The sequence below is a fragment of the Salmo salar genome, chromosome ssa15 (assembly GCF_905237065.1).
Source record: "Salmo salar chromosome ssa15, Ssal_v3.1, whole genome shotgun sequence".
Taxonomy (NCBI): Eukaryota; Metazoa; Chordata; class Actinopteri; order Salmoniformes; family Salmonidae; genus Salmo; species Salmo salar.
Genome location: NC_059456.1, coordinates 98,164,726 through 98,186,731, shown reverse-complemented (window position 1 = coordinate 98,186,731; position 22,006 = coordinate 98,164,726). Strand labels below are relative to the sequence as shown.

General features: G+C 43.5%; 1 protein-coding gene across 5 annotated transcripts in view; it reads left to right on the top strand.

The window, feature by feature from the left end:
* Positions 1-22,006, top strand: part of LOC106572752 (copine-9) — a 78,087-nt gene that overhangs the window by 7,522 nt on the left and 48,559 nt on the right. For all 5 annotated transcript variants that reach the window (XR_006759309.1, XR_006759310.1, XR_006759308.1 and 2 more), the window contains exons 3-7: positions 7,340-7,386; positions 11,693-11,796; positions 13,633-13,672; positions 13,879-13,881; positions 15,397-15,473. Coding sequence is in view for 2 of the 5 variants with exons in the window: in XM_014147206.2 (XP_014002681.1) it covers positions 7,340-7,386; positions 11,693-11,796; positions 13,633-13,672; positions 13,879-13,881; positions 15,397-15,473 (271 nt within the window). In the remaining 3 variants the exon portion in view is untranslated. The remainder of the gene's footprint in view (positions 1-7,339; positions 7,387-11,692; positions 11,797-13,632; positions 13,673-13,878; positions 13,882-15,396; positions 15,474-22,006) is intronic.

Genomic DNA, 22,006 nt, shown 5'->3' with positions numbered 1-22,006 from the left:
ACCACTATCCAAAGGCGCTAAAGTTTTTCAGCCAGCGGCTGGAATTACATCATTCAGCTTTTTCCCGGGTTCTGAGAGCCTATGGGAGTCGTAGGAAGTGTCACGTTACAGCAAAGATCCTAAGTTTTCAATAAACAGAGCCAAGAAGCCCAAGGAATGGTCAGAGAGGGCACTTCCTGTACAGAATCTTCTCAGGTTTTTGCCTGCCATATGAGTTCTGTTATACTCACAGACACCATTCAAGCAGTTTTAGAAACTTTAGGGTGTTTTCTATCCAAAGCCAATAATTATATGCATATTCTAGTTACTGGGCAGGAGTAGTAACCAGATTAAATCGGGTACGTTTTTTATCCGGCCGTGCAAATACTGCCCCCTATCCCCAACAGGATATGGCTGTAATGTAGCAAAATGTGGAAAAAGTCAAGGGGTCTGAATACTTTACGAAAGCACTGTAAATTGGCATTCCACACGAGAAAGGTTGCCAAATCCTACTAGTACAAAAATGTATGCACTCATTACTGTAAGTCGCTCTAGATAAGAGTGTCTGCTGAATGTAAAAGTTATATTGCTTTAATCTCTCTCCAAAATAGTTAAATGTGATGTCAGTCTCATTTTGCATAATAGTAAATTGGTCAGAATGAGAATTGCTTTCCATAGCTGATCTGTATGACTCAAGTAGTGGAACTCCCACACCGATACAGAACCACCAGACTCCTGAATATGAAGTAGTAAGCGATTAAGAGCATTGGGCCAATAACCGGAAGGTCGTTGGTTCGAATCCCCGAACCGGTTAGTTAAATAACATTTTAGTCATTTAGCAGACGCTCTTATCCAGAGCGACTTACAGTAGTGAATGCATACATTTCATACATTTTTTTCCCCATACTGGTCCCTCGTGGGAATCGAACCCACAACCCTGGCGTTGCAAACACCATGCTCTACCAACTGAGCCACACGGGAATAATCTGTCAATGTGCCCTTGAGCAACACACGCAACTGTAATTTGTACTGTAAGTCGCTCTGGATAATAGACAAATCTAGGCAGTGTGAAAAAAACGTATTTCCTCTAATGTGCATAAGCTTCTCAGTCCATTTTAGAAAGGAAGCTACCCAAGGACTGCTTCCCTGCTGAGATCATTCCCCCAAAAGTAATTTAAGCAGGTCCAATACCTACCACAAACCTATTATTCCATCCATTAAGTTATACTCCCTGATTGTGGCTTGGAAACGCCAGTCCCTGCCGTGGGTGTAATTAAGATCATAATGTTGTACGTTCGTTTATTAAGCCACTCAATGAGCTTTTCAAAAACGTCATATTTGAATAGGAGTTGTATAGGTCTCCCCAGCAGATTAATATAAAAGCTGCAATTTCACCCACACTGACTATCATTAATCATTGTTTTCCATGCCTCTTAAGTAAGAATTTCTCCACTCTTTTAGAATCATGACACAGCTAAAATGTTCCCTTCCTAACCACCTAAGCCCCCCTGTCATTAGCAGCCGTATATATGCATACTACACTCAGAACTACCTTACAGGTGACACATAACATTACTGCCATCAGCAATGGGGTTTATGATTCAAAGAAGTTTGGCTACTGGTTATTTTACTGGTCCTTTACAACAAATGTTATCCAACGGAGGTTTTAAAGAACTGACTGTCCATTGACTGTAGACCAAGATATCCGTCTATACTCCCAGTCCATTTCCAACACAATGCCTAAACCTGGGATATTGACGTGTATGTATCTTCTCAGTTGCGCATTTGTTATAAAGTTATATTATTTTTATTAGTATTTATTGTTTACGTAATTTAACCATATGCAATTTCAGTAGCACATGTCTTAGACTGATGGGCTGTGCCATACCCACAGCCTCTGCAATGGATCAGTCCACTCAGACAGGCCTCCACAATGGATCAGTCCACTCAGACAGGCCTCCACAATGGATCAGTCCACTCAGACAGGCCTCCACAATGGATCAGTCCACTCAGACAGGCCTCCACAATGGATCAGTCCACTCAGACAGAAGCCACATCAGACAGGTCTTGTACACGTTATTTTTATTTTATGCTACTGCTTGACTAAAGATATCTCAGTCGACCAACAGCCTATCGAACAAACAATGGACCAGTCGACTAAATGGGGTCAGCCCTAGTGTCTCCTCTGTTTCAAGGTTGCGACGTGTCAACTATAAGGACTCATAAGTGTCACTCCTAGCTGCCATTATCCCTATGTGTGCAGACTGGTGGTGTTTCTGTGACCTTGTTAAACCAGATCCCTGCTAGGGTTTAGGGGGTTCCAGACTTATGGTTCATTCAGGGTCAGCCCCCCCCCCCAATAGATTAGCCGGGATCTAAACCCTATCCTCCCTCACCTAAATTGCTGTGAGAGGTTTAGGGGGGATTTCTGACAGTCGAGTCCTGAAACCTGCAGCGTCGCCCTCAATCCGTGACCGGCTTGATGTGTTTGTGGGTGAATAATTTCTCCCTCTGTCTGCCAAGCAAAACATATTCCTCCTCTCTTTGGTTCCTCACTCCATTTTCCTGTTTTCCTCATAGCAAGCAGCTTTTATGCAATGCCCACAAGCAAGGAGGTTTAAGGCCTGATCCAGTGTGATTATTTTTGCAATGCAAATCCAAAACCCAGCCTATGGCAATCAACAGTGTAATAAACATCCATGTGACTATGTAAGATCATTCATCATAGACCACAAAAGTACCCTCTGCTTACTTCAACTTGATTTACACTCTGATAAATTAACAGTGTGAAGAATATTGTCTGGTATTTTGCCCTTTTGCATGCATTTTAGACAGGATGATGTAATGCACTGTCAGCCTAATCAAGCTAGACTTGTGATGGGTGTCTTTTCAGATCTAATGGGAAGTCTGCATGCATTTTTGTATTACTTTGCCAACCTATTTTATGCATGACAATAAGCTCTGTTGTACAAAAAATTGAATTGTGATTTTTTTATTGGCTACCTCAACACTCAGCATAATGGATTCGATAGTAAGGCTGATTGAATTGAAGTTCTGTTCACCTGGTTACCTGATCCTGAAGCCAAAGGAGAAATTGGCATGCAGCTCCTTTGGATTTGGCTCTGCTGTATCCCACCAGATGGGCTGTCCTCTCCCAGTCACCTTCCATAAAGCAAACAATCAATCTGCTGCTGGGAGTTAGGTTAAGGGTTGGGCGATATCCAGATGTTCATACCGTTTCTGTACCTACCGGCGTCTACGGTATTACCGAATGTGCACACAAGGGGGCACTATTTCTATTTTGTGGAAGTACAAAACAATTTAGTCAACAGGGATCTTGATCCAGGAGGGGGTTTGAATGTCTCTGCTGTAACCAAGAGGCTTCATCTTAACATCTAGCCACTTAGCTGGCAAATTAGCAAACCACATGTTGAAATAACCCGGTATACAGTATAAACAATATATCGTCCAAGTCTAGTTAGGCTGTGGGCTTCTCTCATCTCTCCTCAAATGTAGATGAATCTAAAGGAGTATTAGTTTCTGTCTCATCCTGGAGGAATCCTACAGTATACCACAGGTCAAGGAGGCACTTCTTATCTCCTTTGAATGATTCGCTCCAAACTGTTGTTCAAAGGATGTTTCTGCAAGGCACCCCCGATAGCTGTTTACTTTGTTGACAGACCAGAGTTACATATTTTAATGGGCTGCACTGCTAGGAGCTAACTCTGGCTCCAGCAGACCCTGTTAGCTTTTAGAATTAGACTACAGGGCAATAGTGTGAGCTGTCATAGCTCTGCCTTGACTAAGTCTGTCTCAATCTCACTTACTGTCCTCTGACATGCTTACAAACACAGAGGCAACTTGAGTAGACAGATTCTTCTTTGCATCTTGACTGGCTGGATCACCCCTTGGTATGGCAAATGCACCGCCCTTGGCCACAAAGCGCTATAGAGGGTGGTGCGGACGGCACAGTACATCACTGGGGCAGAGCTACCTGCCATCCAGGACCTCTATCAGGCGATGTTAAAGGAAGGCTCAAAAAATCGCCAAAGACTCCAGCCACCCAAGCCATAGACTGTTCACTCTGCCACGGTCTGACAAACTGTACCGATGCATAGGCTCTCAGACCAACAGGATCTGAGACAGCTTCTACCCCCAAGCCATAAGACTGCTAAATAGCCAGACCGTTATATAGTCAATTATGGGACCCAAACCATCTGTACCAACTATATCTTACACTGACCCTACGCACACTCACTAGACTTTATAGACAGTATATACATATATACATTGACAGTCCCATACAAAACCCACAAACATTTGCATGTACTACATACATACACGACACACACATGCGCGCACACACACACTTTACACTCATCAAATGCTGCTGCTACTCTGCTCTTTTAAATTACTCGTATTATTATCTGTCCTGATGTCTAGTTCTTTAACCCTCCTTTTTGTACATACAGATGAAGTCGGAAGTTTACATGCACCTTAGCCAAGTACATTTAAACTCAGTTTTTCACAATTCCTGAAATGTAATCCTAGTAAAAATTCCCTGTCTTAGATCAGTTAGGATCACCACTTTAATTTAAGAATGTGAAATGTCAGAATAATAGTAGAGCGAATGATTTATTTCAGCTTTAATTTCTTTCATCACATTCCCACTGGTTCAGAAGTTTACATAACCTCAAGTAGCATTGCCTTTAAATTGTTTAACTTGGGTCAAACATTTCGGGTAACCTTCCACAAGCTTCCCACAATAAGTTGGGTGAATTTTGGCCCATTCCTCCTGACAGAGCTGGTGTAACTGAGTCAGGTTTGTAGGTCTCCTTGCTCACACACGCTTTTTCAGTTCTGCCCACAAATCTTCTATAGGATTGAGGTCAGGCCTTTGTGATGGCCACTCCAATACCTTGACTTTGTTGTCCTTAAGCCATTTTGCCACAACTTTGGAAGTATGCTTGGGGTCATTGTCAATTTGGAAGACCCATTTGCGACCAAGCTTTAACTTCCTGACTGATGTCTTGAGATGTTGCTTCAATATATCCACGTAATTGTCCTTCCTCATGATGCCATCTATTTTGTGAAGTGCACCAGTCCCTCCTGCAGCAAAGCACCCCCACAACATGATGCTGCCACCCCCGTGCCCCACGGTTGGGATGGTGTTCTTCGGCTTGCAAGCGTCCCCCTTTTTCCTCCAAACATAACGAAGGTCATTATTGCGAAACAGTTCTATTTTTGTTTCATCAGACCAGAGGACATTTCTCCAAAAAGTACCATCTTTGTCCCCATGTGCAGTTGGAAACCGCAGTCTGGCTTTTTTATGGCGGTTTGGGAGCAGTGGCTTCTTCCTTGCTGAGGGAAGTCGATTATAGGACTTGTTTTACTGTGGATATAGATACCTTTGTACCTATTTCCGCCAGCATCTTCACAAGGTCCTTTGCTGTTGTTCTGGGATTGATTTGCACTTTTCGCACCAAAGTACGTTCATCTCTAGGAGACAGAACGTGTCTCCTTCCTGAGCGGTATGACGGCTGCATGGTCCCATGGTGTTTATACTTGCATAATATTGTTTGTACAGATGAACGTGGTACCTTCAGGCATTTGGAAATTGCTCCCAAGGATGAACCAGATTTGTGGAGGTCTACAATTTCTTTCTGATGTGTTGGCTGATTTCTTTTCATTTTCCCATGATGTCAAGCAAAGAGGCACTGAGTTTGAAGGTAGGCCTTGAAATACATCCACAGGTACACCTCCAAATGACTCAAATTATGTCAATTAGCCGATCAGAAGTTTCTAAAGCCATGACATAATTTTCTGGAATTTTCCAAGGTGTTTAAAGGCACATTCAATTTAGTGTATGTAAACTTCTGACCCACTGGAATTGTGATACAATGAATTATAAGTGAAATAATCTGTCTGTAAACAATTGTTGGAAAAATGACTTATGTCATGCACAAAGTAGATGTCCTAACCGGCTTGCCAAAACTATAGTTTGTTAACAAGAAATTTGTGGAGTGGTTGAAAAAGGAGTTTTAATGACTCCAACCTAAGTGTATGTAAACTTCCGATTTCAACTGTATCCACTCACAGACCTTATTATTATCTATTCTGATGCCTAGTCACTTTACCCTGCCTTCATGTGCATGTCTACCTCAAATGCCTTGTATCTCTGCACATTGATCTGGTACTGGTACTCCCTGTATATAGCTCCACATTGATCTGGTACTGGTACTCCCTGTATATAGGTCCACATTGATCTGGTACTGGTACTCCCTGTATATAGCTCCACATTGATCTGGTACTGGTATTCCCTGTATATAGCTCCACATTGATCTGGTACTGGTACTCCCTGTATATAGCTCCACATTGATCTGGTACTGGTACTCCCTGTATATAGCTCCACATTGATCTGGTACTGGTACTCCCTGTATATAGCTCCACATTGATCTGGTACTGGTACTCCCTGTATATCTCCACATTGATCTGGTACTGGTACTCCCTGTGTATAGCTCCACATTGATCTGGTACTCCCTGTGTATAGCTCCACATTGATCTGGTACTCCCTGTGTATAGCTCCACATTGATCTGGTACTGGTACTCCCTGTATATAGCTCCACATTGATCTGGTACTGGTACTCCCTGTATATAGCTCCATTCTTGTGTTACTATTTTAGATCTACCATGAGCAGCAATTGCCAATGCAGTTACGTTGCCAAGGTGCCCAGACACTTGTCCTGATGCTGGTTTCTCAACGTTCCTAATTGGTCTTTAGAAGAGAACATATTTTTAATGGCCTGCACGAAGCCAGAGTGAAGTGCCTTACCGCTAATGCCCAACATTCAACCGCTGTCTTTAAATGGCTGTGGCAACGGTTGACCAACCTGAACTGAATCAACAAGTGTGTTTTTTTCTGAAATGCTTATTAGAGAAGTATGTTTTCAGGGAGAATTTAATGACTGTCATATACTATGCTACCAAAATAGTTTTCTCCATTAGTTTCAATGTTTTGACCTTTTTTAAAGCGTTTTTATTTTAGTGGTTCTTTTACAATGGGGCGGCAGGTAACCTAGTGGTTAGAGTGTTGGACTAGTAACCGGAAGGTTGCAAGATCGAATCCCTGAGCTGACAAGGTAAAAATCTGTCGTTCTGCCCCTGAACAAGGCAGTTAACCCACTATTTCTAGTCCGTCATTGAAAATAAGAATTTGTTCTTAACTGACTTGCCTAGTTAAGTAAAAAAATGTAGAGTTTTGTGATTTTATGTCTGTAAATGAAAAACGCTCTACAAATGCAACTGGCCCCATGTTCTCCAGTTCTATGGCCTTCTGTCTCCTCTCTTTGTCTCTCTGCAGTGGTTGTGCTGTATCTGCAGGGTATCGGCACCAAAGAGTGGAGGGAGGTGAGTTGAAAATGAAGTTCTATTTTCAGCCTTTTTTCATTTGTGTCTTGACTCGCTGTTCTGTTAAAGGTACTTCTTCATACGATTAGGGGAGACGTAAGAACCTTCCAGACTGAGACTCATGTTGTTCCATCTTCTTCTTGGTTTTTGGAGCTTATCCACCGTCACTGAAATTAGGGGGCTGTGACGGTCATCGAATTTTGGATGACCGTTGCTGGCCAGCCAAATGAACGCGGTCACTTTAATAACCGTTCAAATGGCACCAAAAAAACAATATATATATATATATATATATATATATATATATATATATATATATATATATATATTTTTTTTTTAAGACGCACATTTTCCCTTCTCCTCCGCTGCTGAGTGCATGTGCTGGCATAGAAATAGAATGGTCATCCCCATTCAAGTTAATGATAGCAGGATATGAAAGAAGGAAATGTACCCAACAATATGTGCTGTTATTTTTACAATTCAACTCAATTGAGAGGGAACAAGACAGGATAAGATAGATTCAGGTAGTAAGATAGTGAACAAGATGAGCCAAAGTTTCCCCGAGGTCTAGTGCGATTCATTAAATATTCACACCTACACCATAGTTGATGGGGATCTCTCTGTCTCTCTCTTTCGCTCTCTCTCTCGGCCTAGCCGATATTGTCCTTTTCTAGTCTGTCGGCTATCGGCCCTTCTCTGTCGGCTATCGGCCCTTCTCTGTCGGCTATCGGCCCTTCTCTGTCGGCTATCGGCCCTTCTCTGTCGGCTTTCGGCCCTTCTCTGTCGGCTTTCGGCCCTTCTCTGTCGGCTTTCGGCCCTTCTCTATCGGCTATCGGCCCTTCTCTGTCGGCTGTGCCGATAGTCCCTCTACATAGCAAAACAGCTGCTATGCCAGCCGCCACCGCCTAAGCCATGAGCACTGCACAATGCCGAGGAATGTCTAGCTGGGAATATCAGCAGCAGCAGCAAGCTAGCTCATTCTCAAAATGTGCTCTCTCTTTCTCTCTCAATCTATATTGCTCTCCTTTGCCTCTTTCTCTCTCAATCTGTATCTATCTTTCTGTCTTTTTCTCTCTTTCTCTCTCTCCCTTTATCTTTATCTTTATCTCTCTCTCGATCTCTATCGCTCCCTCTACCTCTCTTGAATTTCCTCTTCTTGCATTTCTCTTGGGAGAACCTTTATCCTAAAGCGCAGAACCAATTTAATCTCTGCCACGGTGCTGACGGTTTTTGTTTGTTTATATGTTTAATAAGTCGACACTGCTTGACTAAAGAATGTCATTAAGGGCTTTGTCTGAGTCTATCCCCTTACAGCAAGACGTCTTCCACTAGCTTTTTCATTGCGACAGGGCTAATCAAAGAGGGGGCACAATTATAGGGCGGTAGGTAGCCTAGCGGTTAGTGTTGGGCCAGTAACCGCTGGTTCGAATACCCGAGCCGTCAAGGTGAAAAATCGATGTGCTCTTGAGCAAGGCAGTTAACCTTAATTTGCTCCAGGGGCACTGTCCTATGGCTGACCCTGTAAAACAACACATTGCACAGCAGCTATCCGGTGTATGTGCCAAATAAAATACAGTACCAGTAAAAAGTTTGGACATACTACTCATTCAAGGGTTTTTCTTTATTTTTACTATTTTCTACATTGTAGAAAAATAGTGAAAACATCTACTATGAAATAACACATATGGAATCATGTAGTAACAAAGTGTTAAACAAATCAAAATATATTTTAAATTGAGATTCTTCAAAGTTTGGTTCCGTGTCTTTGTGAGACGCAGAGTAGCTGAACGGATGATCTCCGCATGTGTGGTTCCCACAGTGAAGCATGGAGGAGGAAGTGTGATGGTGTGCGAGTGCTTTTCAGGTGACACTGTCAGTGATTTATTTAGTTAGAATTCAAGGCTCACTTAACCAGCATGGCTACCACAGCATTCTGCAGCTATATGCCATCCCATCTGGTTTGCGCTTAGTGGAACTGTCATTTGTTTTTCAACAGGACAAATGACAAAACACACCTCCAGGCTGTGTAAGGGCTATTTGACCAAGAAGGAGAGTGATGGAGTGCTGCATCAGATGACCTGGACTCCACAATCACCTGATCTCATCCCAATTGAGATGGTTTGGGATGAGTTGGACCGCAGAGTGAAGGAAAAGCAGCTAACAAGTGCTGTGTATCTGGGAACTCGTTCAAGACTGTTGGAAAAGCATCCCAAGTAAAGCTGTTTGAGAGAATGCCAAGAGTGTGCAAAGCTGTCATCAAGGCAAAGGGTGGCTACTTTGAAGAATCTAAAATATATTTTGATTTGTTTAACACTTTTTTTTCCTTTTTTGGTTACTACAGGATTCCATATGTGTTATTTCATAGTTTTGATGTCTTCACTATTATTCTACAATGTAGAAAAAAGTAAGAAACCCTTGAATGAATAAGTGTGTCCCAACTTTTGACTGGTGCTGTATATATTTTATATAATCAGCAGAGTTAACTTTCAATCACCAACTACAGACATACGTATTTGTACCATTCATTGAGTGAAGACTCACAAGCCAAATCATATTCCCTCACTCCCCATCTCTTTATTTCTGATCACCACCACATACACTGAGACAAGGGTTGATATACGATACGCACTTGAGTGTTGGTGTAAACTAAAAGTAAAATGTTAAGAGTAAATGTATTTGTTTCCAGCTAACTGTAGCATTGACACACTAAAGTGCTGTGCCCTCTTAGTTTCAGTCGCTTCACAGCAATTTCAATCATTTTCCGTTTTATACACAAACATTCCCCACAATGCTCCACTACCCATTAACCAATCGTATCTCAGAGAACGATGCCCCAAAATAGAACAGGTGGAAGTGTCTCATGTGACGACGGATGGTTCCTTAGTCGATGGATGCCAGGTAGGTAGGGTTCCAATAAACTCCCCTCTCAGGCCGGATAATGGATTGGGAGGGACAGAGTTGATAGCTGGGATTATGTGCGCTGGGCGCTAAGGTCATGAGCCGGGTATTGAAGCAGTGCAGGGATCAATAGCTCATTACTCTGTGCTGTTGGACCATACCAGCCAGGCCCTCTGCCCAATGGGGATTAGTGTCTGGTAGATACAAATGGAGCTCCAGCCCTGGGGCCGGCCGGCTGAGACAGAATCACTCAGACACTCACTCCGTTGGTTCTGTTCTGTCTGAGGAGCCAGCCATTAGAACACAACACTCCCTTGGTTCGGTTCTGATTAGAACACAACACTCCATTGGTTCTGTTCTGTCTGAGGAGACAGCCATTAGAACACAACACTCCATTGGTTCTGTTCTGTCTGAGGAGACAGCCATTAGAACACAACACTCCCTTGGTTCTGTTCTGTCTGAGGAGACAGCCATTAGAACACAACACTCCCTTGGTTCTGTTCTGTCTGAGGAGACAGCCATTAGAACACAACACTCCCTTGGTTCTGTTCTGTCTGAGGAGACAGCCATTAGAACACAACACTCCCTTGGTTTAAACCCAGTGGTGATTCTAACTCACTGAGGATGTAGATGAGATCACAGGCAGTTTTGGCAATGGCTGGGGCTCTCTGCTGTGTATCTCATTTAGAGTACTCAGGCTGTTTTGGCAATGGCTGTGGCTCTGTGCTGTGTATTTCATTTAGAGTACTCAGGCTGTTTTGGCAATGGCTGTGGCTCTGTGCTGTGTGTTTCATTTGAGTACTCAGGCTGTTTTGGCAATGGCTGTGGCTCTGTGCTGTGTATTTCATTTAGAGTACTCAGGCTGTTTTGGCAATGGCTGTGGCTCTGTGCTGTGTGTTTCATTTGAGTACTCAGGCTGTTTTGGCAATGGCTGTGGCTCTGTGCTGTGTATTTCATTTAGAGTACTCAGGCTGTTTTGGCAATGGCTGTGGCTCTGTGCTGTGTGTTTCATTTGAGTACTCAGGCTGTTTTGGCAATGGCTGTGGCTCTGCTGTGTATTTCATTTAGAGTACTCAGGCTGTTTTGGCAATGGCTGTGGCTCTGTGCTGTGTATTTCATTTAGAGTACTCAGGCTGTTTTGGCAATGGCTGTGGCTCTGTGCTGTGTGTTTCATTTAGAGTACTCAGGCTTTGCATATCATTGTTTTTGAGTTGATCCCAATGTTACGGTTGATGTATGTGGATAATATTGCTAGTGATGTTAAACTTTCATAAACTTAGATTTAGAGTGACATTGTGTCATTATCATATGGGTCATACTGGTATCAATAATGGAGTTGATGTTTCCATAGATGAAGATGAAGTATCACTCTATAACCTGTATTTCCTTTTCCTGGCTACTGTTTTAGTTTGGCAGAACAGAGGTTATTGACAACACACTGAATCCAAACTTTGTGCGGAAGTTTTTCCTGGATTTCTTCTTCGAAGAGAAGCAGAACCTCCGCTTTGACGTGTAAGTAACCAATCTGTCTCCATGCCAACTGGGAAATACCTACTGCTAGGCTGAACGTCTAAATAAACATTTTGTTTTATACATAGGACCAATTTATAAGTAGCTCTTTCAAGAATTGACTTTGCTCCCTTGTTAGTCTTTCGGGTCACAGAGCAGGCCTTCTCCCTCGGATGAGTGAGGGGGCCACCATGAGTGAGGGGGCCACCACCAACTTTTTGAAAGTCACTATTGGCCTCATGGTGAAATCCCTCCGGCAACTGGTTAGAAAGGACTCCTGTATCTTTTTAGAAACTGGGTGTATTGATACACCATCCAAAGTGTAATTAATAACTTCAACATGTTCAAAGGGATATTCAATATCTGCTTTTGACATTTTTACCCATCTACCAATAGGTGCCCTTCTTTGCGAGGCATTGGAAAACCTCCCTGGTCTTTGTGGTTAAATCTGTGTTTGAAATGCACTGCTCGACTGAGGGATCTGACAGATAATTGTATGTGTGGGGTACAGAGATGAGGTAGTCATTCAAAAATCATGTTAAACACATGCAACTTATTATGTTACTTTTTTACTCCTGAACTTATTAGGCTCGCCATAACAAAGGGGTTGAATACTTATTGACTAAAGACATTTCAGCTTTTCATTTGTAATTCATTTGTAAAAATGTAGAAAAACAGAATTCCACTTTGACATTCGGGGGTATTGTGTGTCGGCCAGTGACACAAAATCTATGTTTAATCCATTTTAAATTCAGGCTGTAACAACAACATGTGGAAAAAGTCAAGGGGTGTGAATACTTTCTGAAGAACAAGCCTTTTCATTTATCACCGTGATTAAGTGCTGTCACTACGTCCACTTGGTTATTCTGGTCAGCCACCCCACCTCTTATTCCAGATCAATACTAGAGAAAGATCATTATACCTTTTTAATGTAGTCAGTGATATACAGTAGGTTTTGTTGAGGAGTCTGTTATTCATTATGGACTGTTCTATCTGCTCTTCAAAGTCAGGTAATATACAACTGCAAAATTCTAATGTTGAACTGCGAAAAGTATTTTATTTTAATAACTATTTGTGGCTACATGTTAGACGTTTGGATCATAGGGATGTGGGGAGAAAATAACGTTTTACATAACTACTGTTAAAGATTGAATTATGCCCTTTAAATGGGTTGTTATCAAGCTATTACTGTGTAGAGCCCTTGGTCCGACTGTTTCAGGTGCTATTATTTAAGCTCTGGAAAATCAATCAAGAATCAATTGCAATGGTTTTGCACTGTGACAAAGCTCTTAGAAACAATCAGTGTGGTTCAGGTGTTAGCAAGGTCAATATTAATTTTTAACAAACGGCAAATAATCAATCAGTCTACTCCAGCATAACAGGCACCCTACAGACAGACAGAACTCCCAAATGATGGGACAAAATAAATGTTATGAACCAATGAGCTATTGAGTTTGACCAAGGGAAAAGTTAAGCAAGCATCACAGCCCTGAGGCCCGAGGTAGAGGATTGGCTTCATATCCATGGTGAATAGGATTCAGAGACAGTCTGTCAGCGGTATAGTCCAACAGTCAGTGGATGTTCTAATGTTAACAAACAGGGAGTATATTCTCAACCCTTCTACCCTGTTTCCCTCCTCCCTCCTGCAGAAACATCCCTGTTAAATTCAAGGTTAATTTAGAGATAATTAGATTTGCTCATTTAGTTCGCAAGGAGGAAACTTATCTAATACCTGAATTGATAGGGAATAGGCATTCTTCCCTATCTCACTGGCTATTCTCACTGATATAGTTTGTCATTTGGAGGGATTTATACCTAACAATGTTTGGTTTCTTGCAGATACAATGTGGACTCCAGAAGTTCAAATATTTCCAAATTTGTAAGTGTCTCCCATCATTATATAACGCATCATGTTGTTAATGTTATGTTGTTAATTATGCAATTTTATCCCAATATGACAGTACAGAGGAAGGATAGTTATCAGAAGGAAGCTTGTTGTCTTTGGATGAATGCAATATTGTATTCTAGATTTGACCTCTGACTGTGTTCTATTCCCTTTGTGCTCAACAAAATACGGGAGTGCAGAAGGTTAGTATTGATGCCCCTAGTAAAGACATTTACTGTTGTAATGTCAGTCATTATGGCATGTCATGTAACGTCTACTGATTTGTATTTCACGACACCCATTCATGATGTGAGATGTGTTTTTTACACTCCTGTTTTCGCTTGTCCAATGTGATGTCTGTGGGATGTTTTTTCTGTTCCAATCAAGGACAAACATTGGCTCAAAACCAAGCAGTCATGTCAACCATAGTCTCATTCAGCCATTCCCACTATATCAAAATCTCAGGTAAAGCACTTTGAGAGGAGACTTCAAGCCAGCGCTACAGTAGGCTAGTTGTTTTTTGAAACAGAATATGTAGTGCAGGGCCCTTCTACCCTGTTCCTGGAGAGCTACCGTCATGTAGGTTTTCACACCCTAACCTGTTCCTGGTGAGCCACCGTCATGTAGGTTTTCACTCCTACCCTGTTCCTGGAGAGCTACCGTCATGTAGGTTTTCACTCCTACCCTGTTCCTGGAGAGCTACCGTCCTGTAGGTTTTCACTGCTACCCTGTTCCTGGAGAGCTACCGTCCTGTAGGTTTTCACTGCTACCCTGTTCCTGGAGAGCTACCGTCCTGTAGGTTTTCACTGCTACCCTGTTCCTGGAGAGCTACCGTCCTGTAGGTTTTCACTCCTACCCTGTTCCTGGAGAGCTACCGTCCTGTAGGTTTTCGCTCCAACCCTGTTCCTGGAGAGCTATCGTCCTGTAGGTTTTCGCTCCAACCCTGTTCCTGGAGAGCTACCGTCCTGTAGGTTTTCGCCTCAACCCTGTTCCTGGAGAGCTATCGTCCTGTAGGTTTTCGCTCCAACCCTGTTCCTGGAGAGCTACCGTCCTGTAGGTTTTCGCCTCAACCCTGTTCCTGGAGAGCTACCGTCCTGTAGGTTTTCGCTCCAACCCTGTTCCTGGAGAGCTCACTATACTGAGAGTATAAAAGGACGTATTTGAATGTTTTTGGAGCATTTGCTAATATTTTATCATTGCCCCGATACTGCAGAATGTGCCTGAGGAAGTCTATTTCTGGTACGTCTCGCACAACTAAGTGGACACTTCTATAAGATGGCATTTGCATAAAAAATTGAGATTTGGTTAAAAAAAAAAAGTGAACTTGTTCTTTTAGCGTTTTTGATATCGTACCGTATGTCCAGATTATAAAATGAATAGTCATTGTCACAATGGCTCCCAATGTCTTCAGCCACTTTGAATAACTTAGTTTTCAACCTGGCATGTGGGATGTCCTAGCTGTATTACATCTTACTCACCACCATCTGAAAGCACTGCACGTACTGTGAACTGCCTTGCTGTTAGAAACAGGGTTTGGGTCAATTCCATTTCCACTCAGGAGGAACACTGAAATTCTACCTTGAATTCCAATTCTCTTCAATGCTTTTCAATTAGGAAAATGTGGAATTGGAATTTGGTTTACTTCATGAATTGAAATGGATTTGACTCCAACCATGATCAGACGGGTCATAAGACTGACCCCAGGCTCTCTCCACCAGGACTTCCTGGGTCAGACCTTCTGCACTCTGGGGGAGATCATTGGATCCACTGGCGGGCGGCTGGAGAACAGCTTATCGTAAGTCAAACCCACTCTCTCCCATTATCCATCATACCATTACAGGCGTAATGAAGGGACAACTCTGGAATGAGTCTGACCCATAGGTGACTCTCGATCTAGAGCAATGGTACCTCTCCGGCTGGCTGTATGTGATGGGTCATGTGAATGGTAAAAGGAGCTAGGTCTTGAGGAGGACTATCTGTTCGTGGATTGGAAAGCACAGCACTGTAGATTAACTGTAAATGAAACAACGTTGAGATTTTAATATGCTAATCATCCGAGCCTATAGCGTCACTAAGAGACGGAAGCATCGATTCCCGAAGTTCCCCTCGTGCTCAACATCAAATCATCTTGTAATCAACTTCTTGATAGGGTAATTTGGCATTTCCTAGTGCTTTCAGCAATCAACAATAAGGTGCCATTTGTGCAGAGTGCATTTATTTTATGAGTTAATCAGATGGAAAAATGGTAATTGCAGATTAGGAGCTGAGTTGTTCAGTGCAAATTTCTTTCAGACTGAGCGTTTCTCAGCTCTTTGTCTGTGTAGTCATGTAGAGGTTCTGTATTTTTGGAGGCATTTGGAGAGACACATACACATACACAACGTGTAAATACCAATCATGTTTTCTTCATCAGGAACAGACCTCTTAAAAACAGAGGCCAGTCATTGACTTTACTCCATCACAATGAAAGGTCCCTCTGGCCGTCTTCACCCAATTCTCTATGTATTTGTTTCCAGCTGATCATCCCTTACAAAAAAACACAAATCGCTGTTTTCACATGTTGAGTTTAAATTTAGCATGTGAATTTTTTTCTTCACATATGTTCCATTCAGTAGCGGTGCGTGGATAAAATCACTGAGGAAGACCAGCCAAGCCAGTAAACAAAAAGCCATATTACAACCTATGTTGTGATAATTGTGTTGTTTGCTCTATAACCTGTTAGTTCATACACCACCTTGATGAACAGTCGTGGCCAAAAGTTTTGAGAATGACACAAATATAAATTTTCACAAAGTCTGCTGCCCCAGTTTGTATGATGGCAATTTGCATATACTCCAGAATGTTATGAAGAGTGATCAGATTAATTGCAATTAATTGCAAAGTCCCTCTTTGCCATGCAAATGAACTGAATCCCCAAAAAACATTTCCACTGCATTTCAGCCCTGCCACAAAAGGACCAGCTGACATCATGTCAGTGATTCTCTCGTTAACACAGGTGCGAGTGTTGACGAGGACAAGGCTGGAGATCACTCTGTCATGCTGCTTGAATTCGAATAACAGACTGGAAGCTTCAAAAGGAGGGTGGTGCTTGGAATCATTGTTCTTCCTCTGTCAACCATGGTAACCTGCAAGGAAACACATGCTGTCATCATTGCTTTGCACAAAAAGGGCTTCACAGGCAAGGATATTGCTGCCAGTAAGATTTCACCTAAATCAACCATTTATCGGATCATCAAGAACTTCAAGGAGAGCGGTTAAATTGTTGTGAAGAAGGCTTCAGGGCACCCAAGAAAGTCCAGCAAGCGCCAGGACCGTCTCCTAAAGTTGACTCAGGTGTGGGATCGGGGCACCACCAGTACAGAGCTTGCTCAGGAATGGCAGCAGGCAGGTGTGAGTGCATCTGCATGCACAGTGAGGCGAAGACTTTGAGGATGGCCTGGTGTCAAGAAGGGCCACAAAGAAGCCACTTCTCTCCAGGAAAAACATCAGGGACAGACTGATATTCTGCAAAAGGTACACGGATTGGACTGCTGAGGACTGGGGTAAAGTAATTTTCTCTGATGAATCCCCTTTCCGATTGTTTGGGGCATTCGGAAAAAAGCTTGTCTGGAGAAGACAAGGTGAGCGCTACCATCAGTCCTGTGTCATGCCAACAGTAAAGCATCCTGAGACCATTCATGTGTGGGGTTGCTTCTCAGCCAAGGGAGTGGGGTCACTCACAATTTTGCCTAAGAACACAGCCATGAACAAAGAATGGTACCAACACATCCTCGGAGAGCAACTTCTCCCAACCATCCAGGAACTATTTGGTGATGAACAATGCCTTTTCCAGCATGATGGAGCACCTTGCCATAAGGCAAAAGTAATAACTAAGTGGCTCGGGGAGCAAAACATCGATATTTTGGGTCCATGGCCAGGAAACTCTCCAGACCTTAATCCCATTGAGAACTTGTGGTCAATCCTCAAGAGGTGGGTGGACAAACAAAAACCCACACACTCCAAGCATTGATTATGCAAGAATGGGCTACCATCAGTCAGGATGTGGCCCAGAAGATAATTGACAGCATGCCAGGGGCGGATTGCAGAGGTGGTATTGCGCCGTCGCAACCTTCGCTCTCTCTCTCCTGCTACTCTGTCCTCTTCCATCCTATCATTTCTTCCCTCTGCTCAACCCTTCTCCAACCAATCTCCTGATTCTGCTTCCTCAACCCTCCTCTCCTCCCTTTCTGCATCCTTTGACTCTCTATGTCCCCTATCCTCCCGGCTGGCTCGGTCCTCCCCTCCTGCTCCGTGGCTTGACGACTCATTGCGAGCTCACAGAACAGGGCTCCGGGCAGCCGAGCGGAAATGGAGGAAAACTCGCCTCCCTGCGGACCTGGCATCTTTTCACTCCCTCCTCTCTACATTTTCTTCCTCTGTTTCTGCTGCTAAAGCCACTTTCTACCACTCTAAATTCCAAGCATCTGCCTCTAACCCTAGGAAGCTCTTTGCCACCTTCTCCTCCCTCCTGAATCCTCCTCCCCCTCCCCCCTCCTCCCTCTCTGTGGATGACTTCGTCAACCATTTTGAAAAGAAGGTTGACGACATCCGATCCTCGTTTGTTAAGTCAAACGACACCGCTGGTCCTGCTCACATTGCCCTACCCTATGCTTTGACCTCTTTCTCCCCTCTCTCTCCAGATGAAATCTTGCGACTTGTGACGGCCGGCCGCCCAACAACCTGCCCGCTTGACCCTATCCCCTCCTCTCTTCTCCAGACCATTTCCGGAGACCTTCTCCCCTACCTCACCTCGCTCATCAACTCATCCTTGACCGCTGGCTACGTCCCTTCCGTCTTCAAGAGAGCGAGAGTTGCACCCCTTCTCAAAAAACCTACACTCGATCCCTCCGATGTCAACAACTACAGACCAGTATCCCTTCTTTCTTTTCTCTCCAACTCTTGAGCATGCCGTCCTTGGCCAGCTCTCTTGCTATCTCTCTCAGAATGACCTTCTCGATCCAAATCAGTCAGGTTTCAAGACTGGTCATTCAACTGAGACTGCTCTTCTCTGTGTCACGGAGGCTCTCCGCACTGCTAAAGCTAACTCTCTCTCCTCTGCTCTCATCCTTCTAGACCTATCTGCTGACTTTGATACTGTGAACCATCAGATCCTCCTCTCCACCCACTCCGAGTTGGGCATCTCCGGCGCGGCTCACTCTTGGATTGCGTCCTACCTGACAGGTCGCTCCTACCAGGTGGCGTGGCGAGAATCCGTCTCCGCACCACGTGCTCTCACCACTGGTGTCCCCCAGGGCTCAATTCTAGGCCCTCTCCTATTCTCACTATACACCAAGTCACTTGGCTCTGTCATATCCTCACATGGTCTCTCCTATCATTGCTACGCAGATGACACAATTAATCTTCTCCTTTCCCTCTTCTGATAACCAGGTGGCGAATCGCATCTCTGCATGTCTGGCAGACATATCAGTGTGGATGATGGATCGCCACCTCAAGCTGAACCTCGGCAAGACAGAGCTGCTCTTCCTCCCGGGGAAGGACTGCCCGTTCCATGATCTCGCCATCACGGTTGATAACTCCATTGTGTCCTCCTCCCAGAGTGCTAAGAGCCTTGGCGTGACCCTGGACAACACCCTGTTGTTCTCCGCTAACATCAAGGCGGTGACCCGATCCTGTAGGTTCATGCTCTACAACATTCGCAGAGTACGACCCTGCCTTACACAGGAAGTGGCGCAGGTCCTAATCCAGGCACTTGTCATCTCCCGTCTGGATTACTGCAACTTTCTGCTGGCGGGGCTCCCTGCCTGGGCCATTAAACCCTTACAACTCATCCAGAACACCACAGCCCGTCTGGTGTTCAACCTTCCCAAGTTCTCTCACGTCACCCCGCTCCTCCGCACACTCCACTGGCTTCCAGTTGAAGCTCGCATCTGCTACAAGACCATGGTGCTTGCCTACGGAGCTGTGAGGGGAACGGCACCTCCGTACCTTCAGGCTCTGATCAGTCCCTACACCCAAAGAAGGGCACTGCGTTCATCCACCTCTGGCCTGCTTGCCTCCCTTGTTCCCGCTCAGCCCAGTCAAAACTGTTCGCTGCTCTGGCACCCCAATGGTGGAACAAACTCCCTCACGACGCCAGGACAGCGGAGTCAATCACCACCTTCCGGAGACACCTGAAACCCCACCTCTTTAAGGAATACCTGGGATAGGATAAAGTAATCCTTCTGAAGCAGCAAACTTTGTGGAAATTAATATTAGTGTCATTCTCAAAACCTTTGGCCACGGCTGTACAATAAGGCCATGACAACAAAAAGACAACAGTCACACAGTGGCAGAGTAAATTGAACTACACATGCGTTTGTTTCAAAAAAGAAAACTGAGAGCAACATCTGACAGGTGAAGTCCACGAAGCAAATATTGCAAGTAAAATAAGAAATGTTGACTCGCGCTACTTGTAGACTAGTTGAACGCCAATGCCATCCTCCTCTCTTTCATTTTGGCAAAACAGTCCATGGCTCTGTCATACAGTACTAGGCTACATATTGAACTTCAGTCATCAGGCTATACATTTATGGTAAGAACAGAATCATCATCATAATCCTTGCGTGTACAGAGAACTAAGTCAAAACCACAAGTCCAAATCTCCATCTATGTCTTAGGAAAAGTCAGATTTAGCAAGCTAGCTACTGCACGATATCAACACAAGTACACTACAGACATGTTTTCTGACAATAATGACGTTTTGCTTAGGATGGGATTGATTGGTGTGAAGCCAAAATCCAAACTGGCCTTCCTTGAGGCATTTTGTTGCAACAGGACAAGCCACAGTTGATCTAAGCTCAACACTGATTGGCTAAATATTTTATCATTTTGTTTATCATGGGAGGCCAATGCTTGCTGGCATCAATCAGTCAAATGCAACATGCCATACTCTTTTGGTCCAAACATGTTCCAATACATGGGAACACGTACTGAGACGGCTCTGATTTATTTCTCCGGTGAGATTCAGCCACTTGCCAATTGACGGGTAATTATGAAAACACAGAGAGAGACGAAATAAACTATTTAATTATTATTATTGGTAAAATATTTGGGGAACCCTGGCTTCCCTTGGCATCCATGAATACACACCACTGATTACATTTAGAGTTCACATGTTAACATCCTTTTGCAAGTTCACATGTGAAAGTCAAATTTGCAGGTTCACATGTAAGAACTGCAAATGTAGAAATGGAATTGCATTTTCACATGTGAAAAACCTTTAAATGTGAAACTTCCACATGTGATTGTTATCTTGTACTTGATTGATGAATTTAGGTCACCAATTAGTAAGGAACTCTCCTCAACTGGTTGTCTAGGTCTTAATTGAAGCCACTAGGCCCACTGTGGAATGAATATGGTTTTGTAATATACTTTTTGTATTAAGTTTCCTTTCCAACAATATAGCACCCTGCATCCCACTGCTGGTTTACCTCTGAAGCTAAGTAGGGTTGGTCCTGGTTGGTCCCTGGATGGGAGACCAGATGTAGCTGAAAGTAGTAAACAAAAAACATGTGAAACTTAATGTGTCCAAAAACCATGTCTGTATGTCTGTCTTAAATAAGGGATTCCCATATAGCCGTGTGTGTGTGAGAGAGAGAGACACACTAAAACAGCCTCAAACACACATCCTCTCAGCGTTGCCTTTATGCCACACACTCCCCTCAGTGAGAGGAGGAGAGCCGAAGAGCCTGGCCATGGCCTCTGCGCGGCAGTGGGCGTATTTTTGTAGGTCACTGTTTTTAGATCGGGGTAGCATGCTGTGGAGGAAGAAGCACTTCTCTACCACTTACCTGTTGGTTTCTATGGTAACCGAGGGTGACTGTTAGCTTCCCTAAAAGGATGATTGGGCAAATACACCTCATTTTACCATTTTAGAAGATAAGTGCTTTACAGGTCAATGCAAACTGGTCGTATTTTTATTTGTAAAATGTGGTGTGGAGAGCATACCCCATGCTTCACACCTGCTGTGAGTTTGCATCCACATGATCACTCGCTCTTGCACACACAATTTTGGAGATAATTGCATGCCAATGCAGACGCATTAGATTCGTGGATATGATGCTGTCCATTTATAGCTAAATAATAATATCCTAATCATGAAGGTGCAGACCTGACCACTGTGATTGAGGTATTGCTGTGGATTATTATTTACATACTTTACACTTTACTTTACACCAAGAATAACACATACACTCCCCTATGTATTCATTTGGACAGTGAAACTAAAATGTATAATTTCCCTCTAAACCTCAGCATTTGGGATTTTGAGATTATTAAAATGTTTCGTAT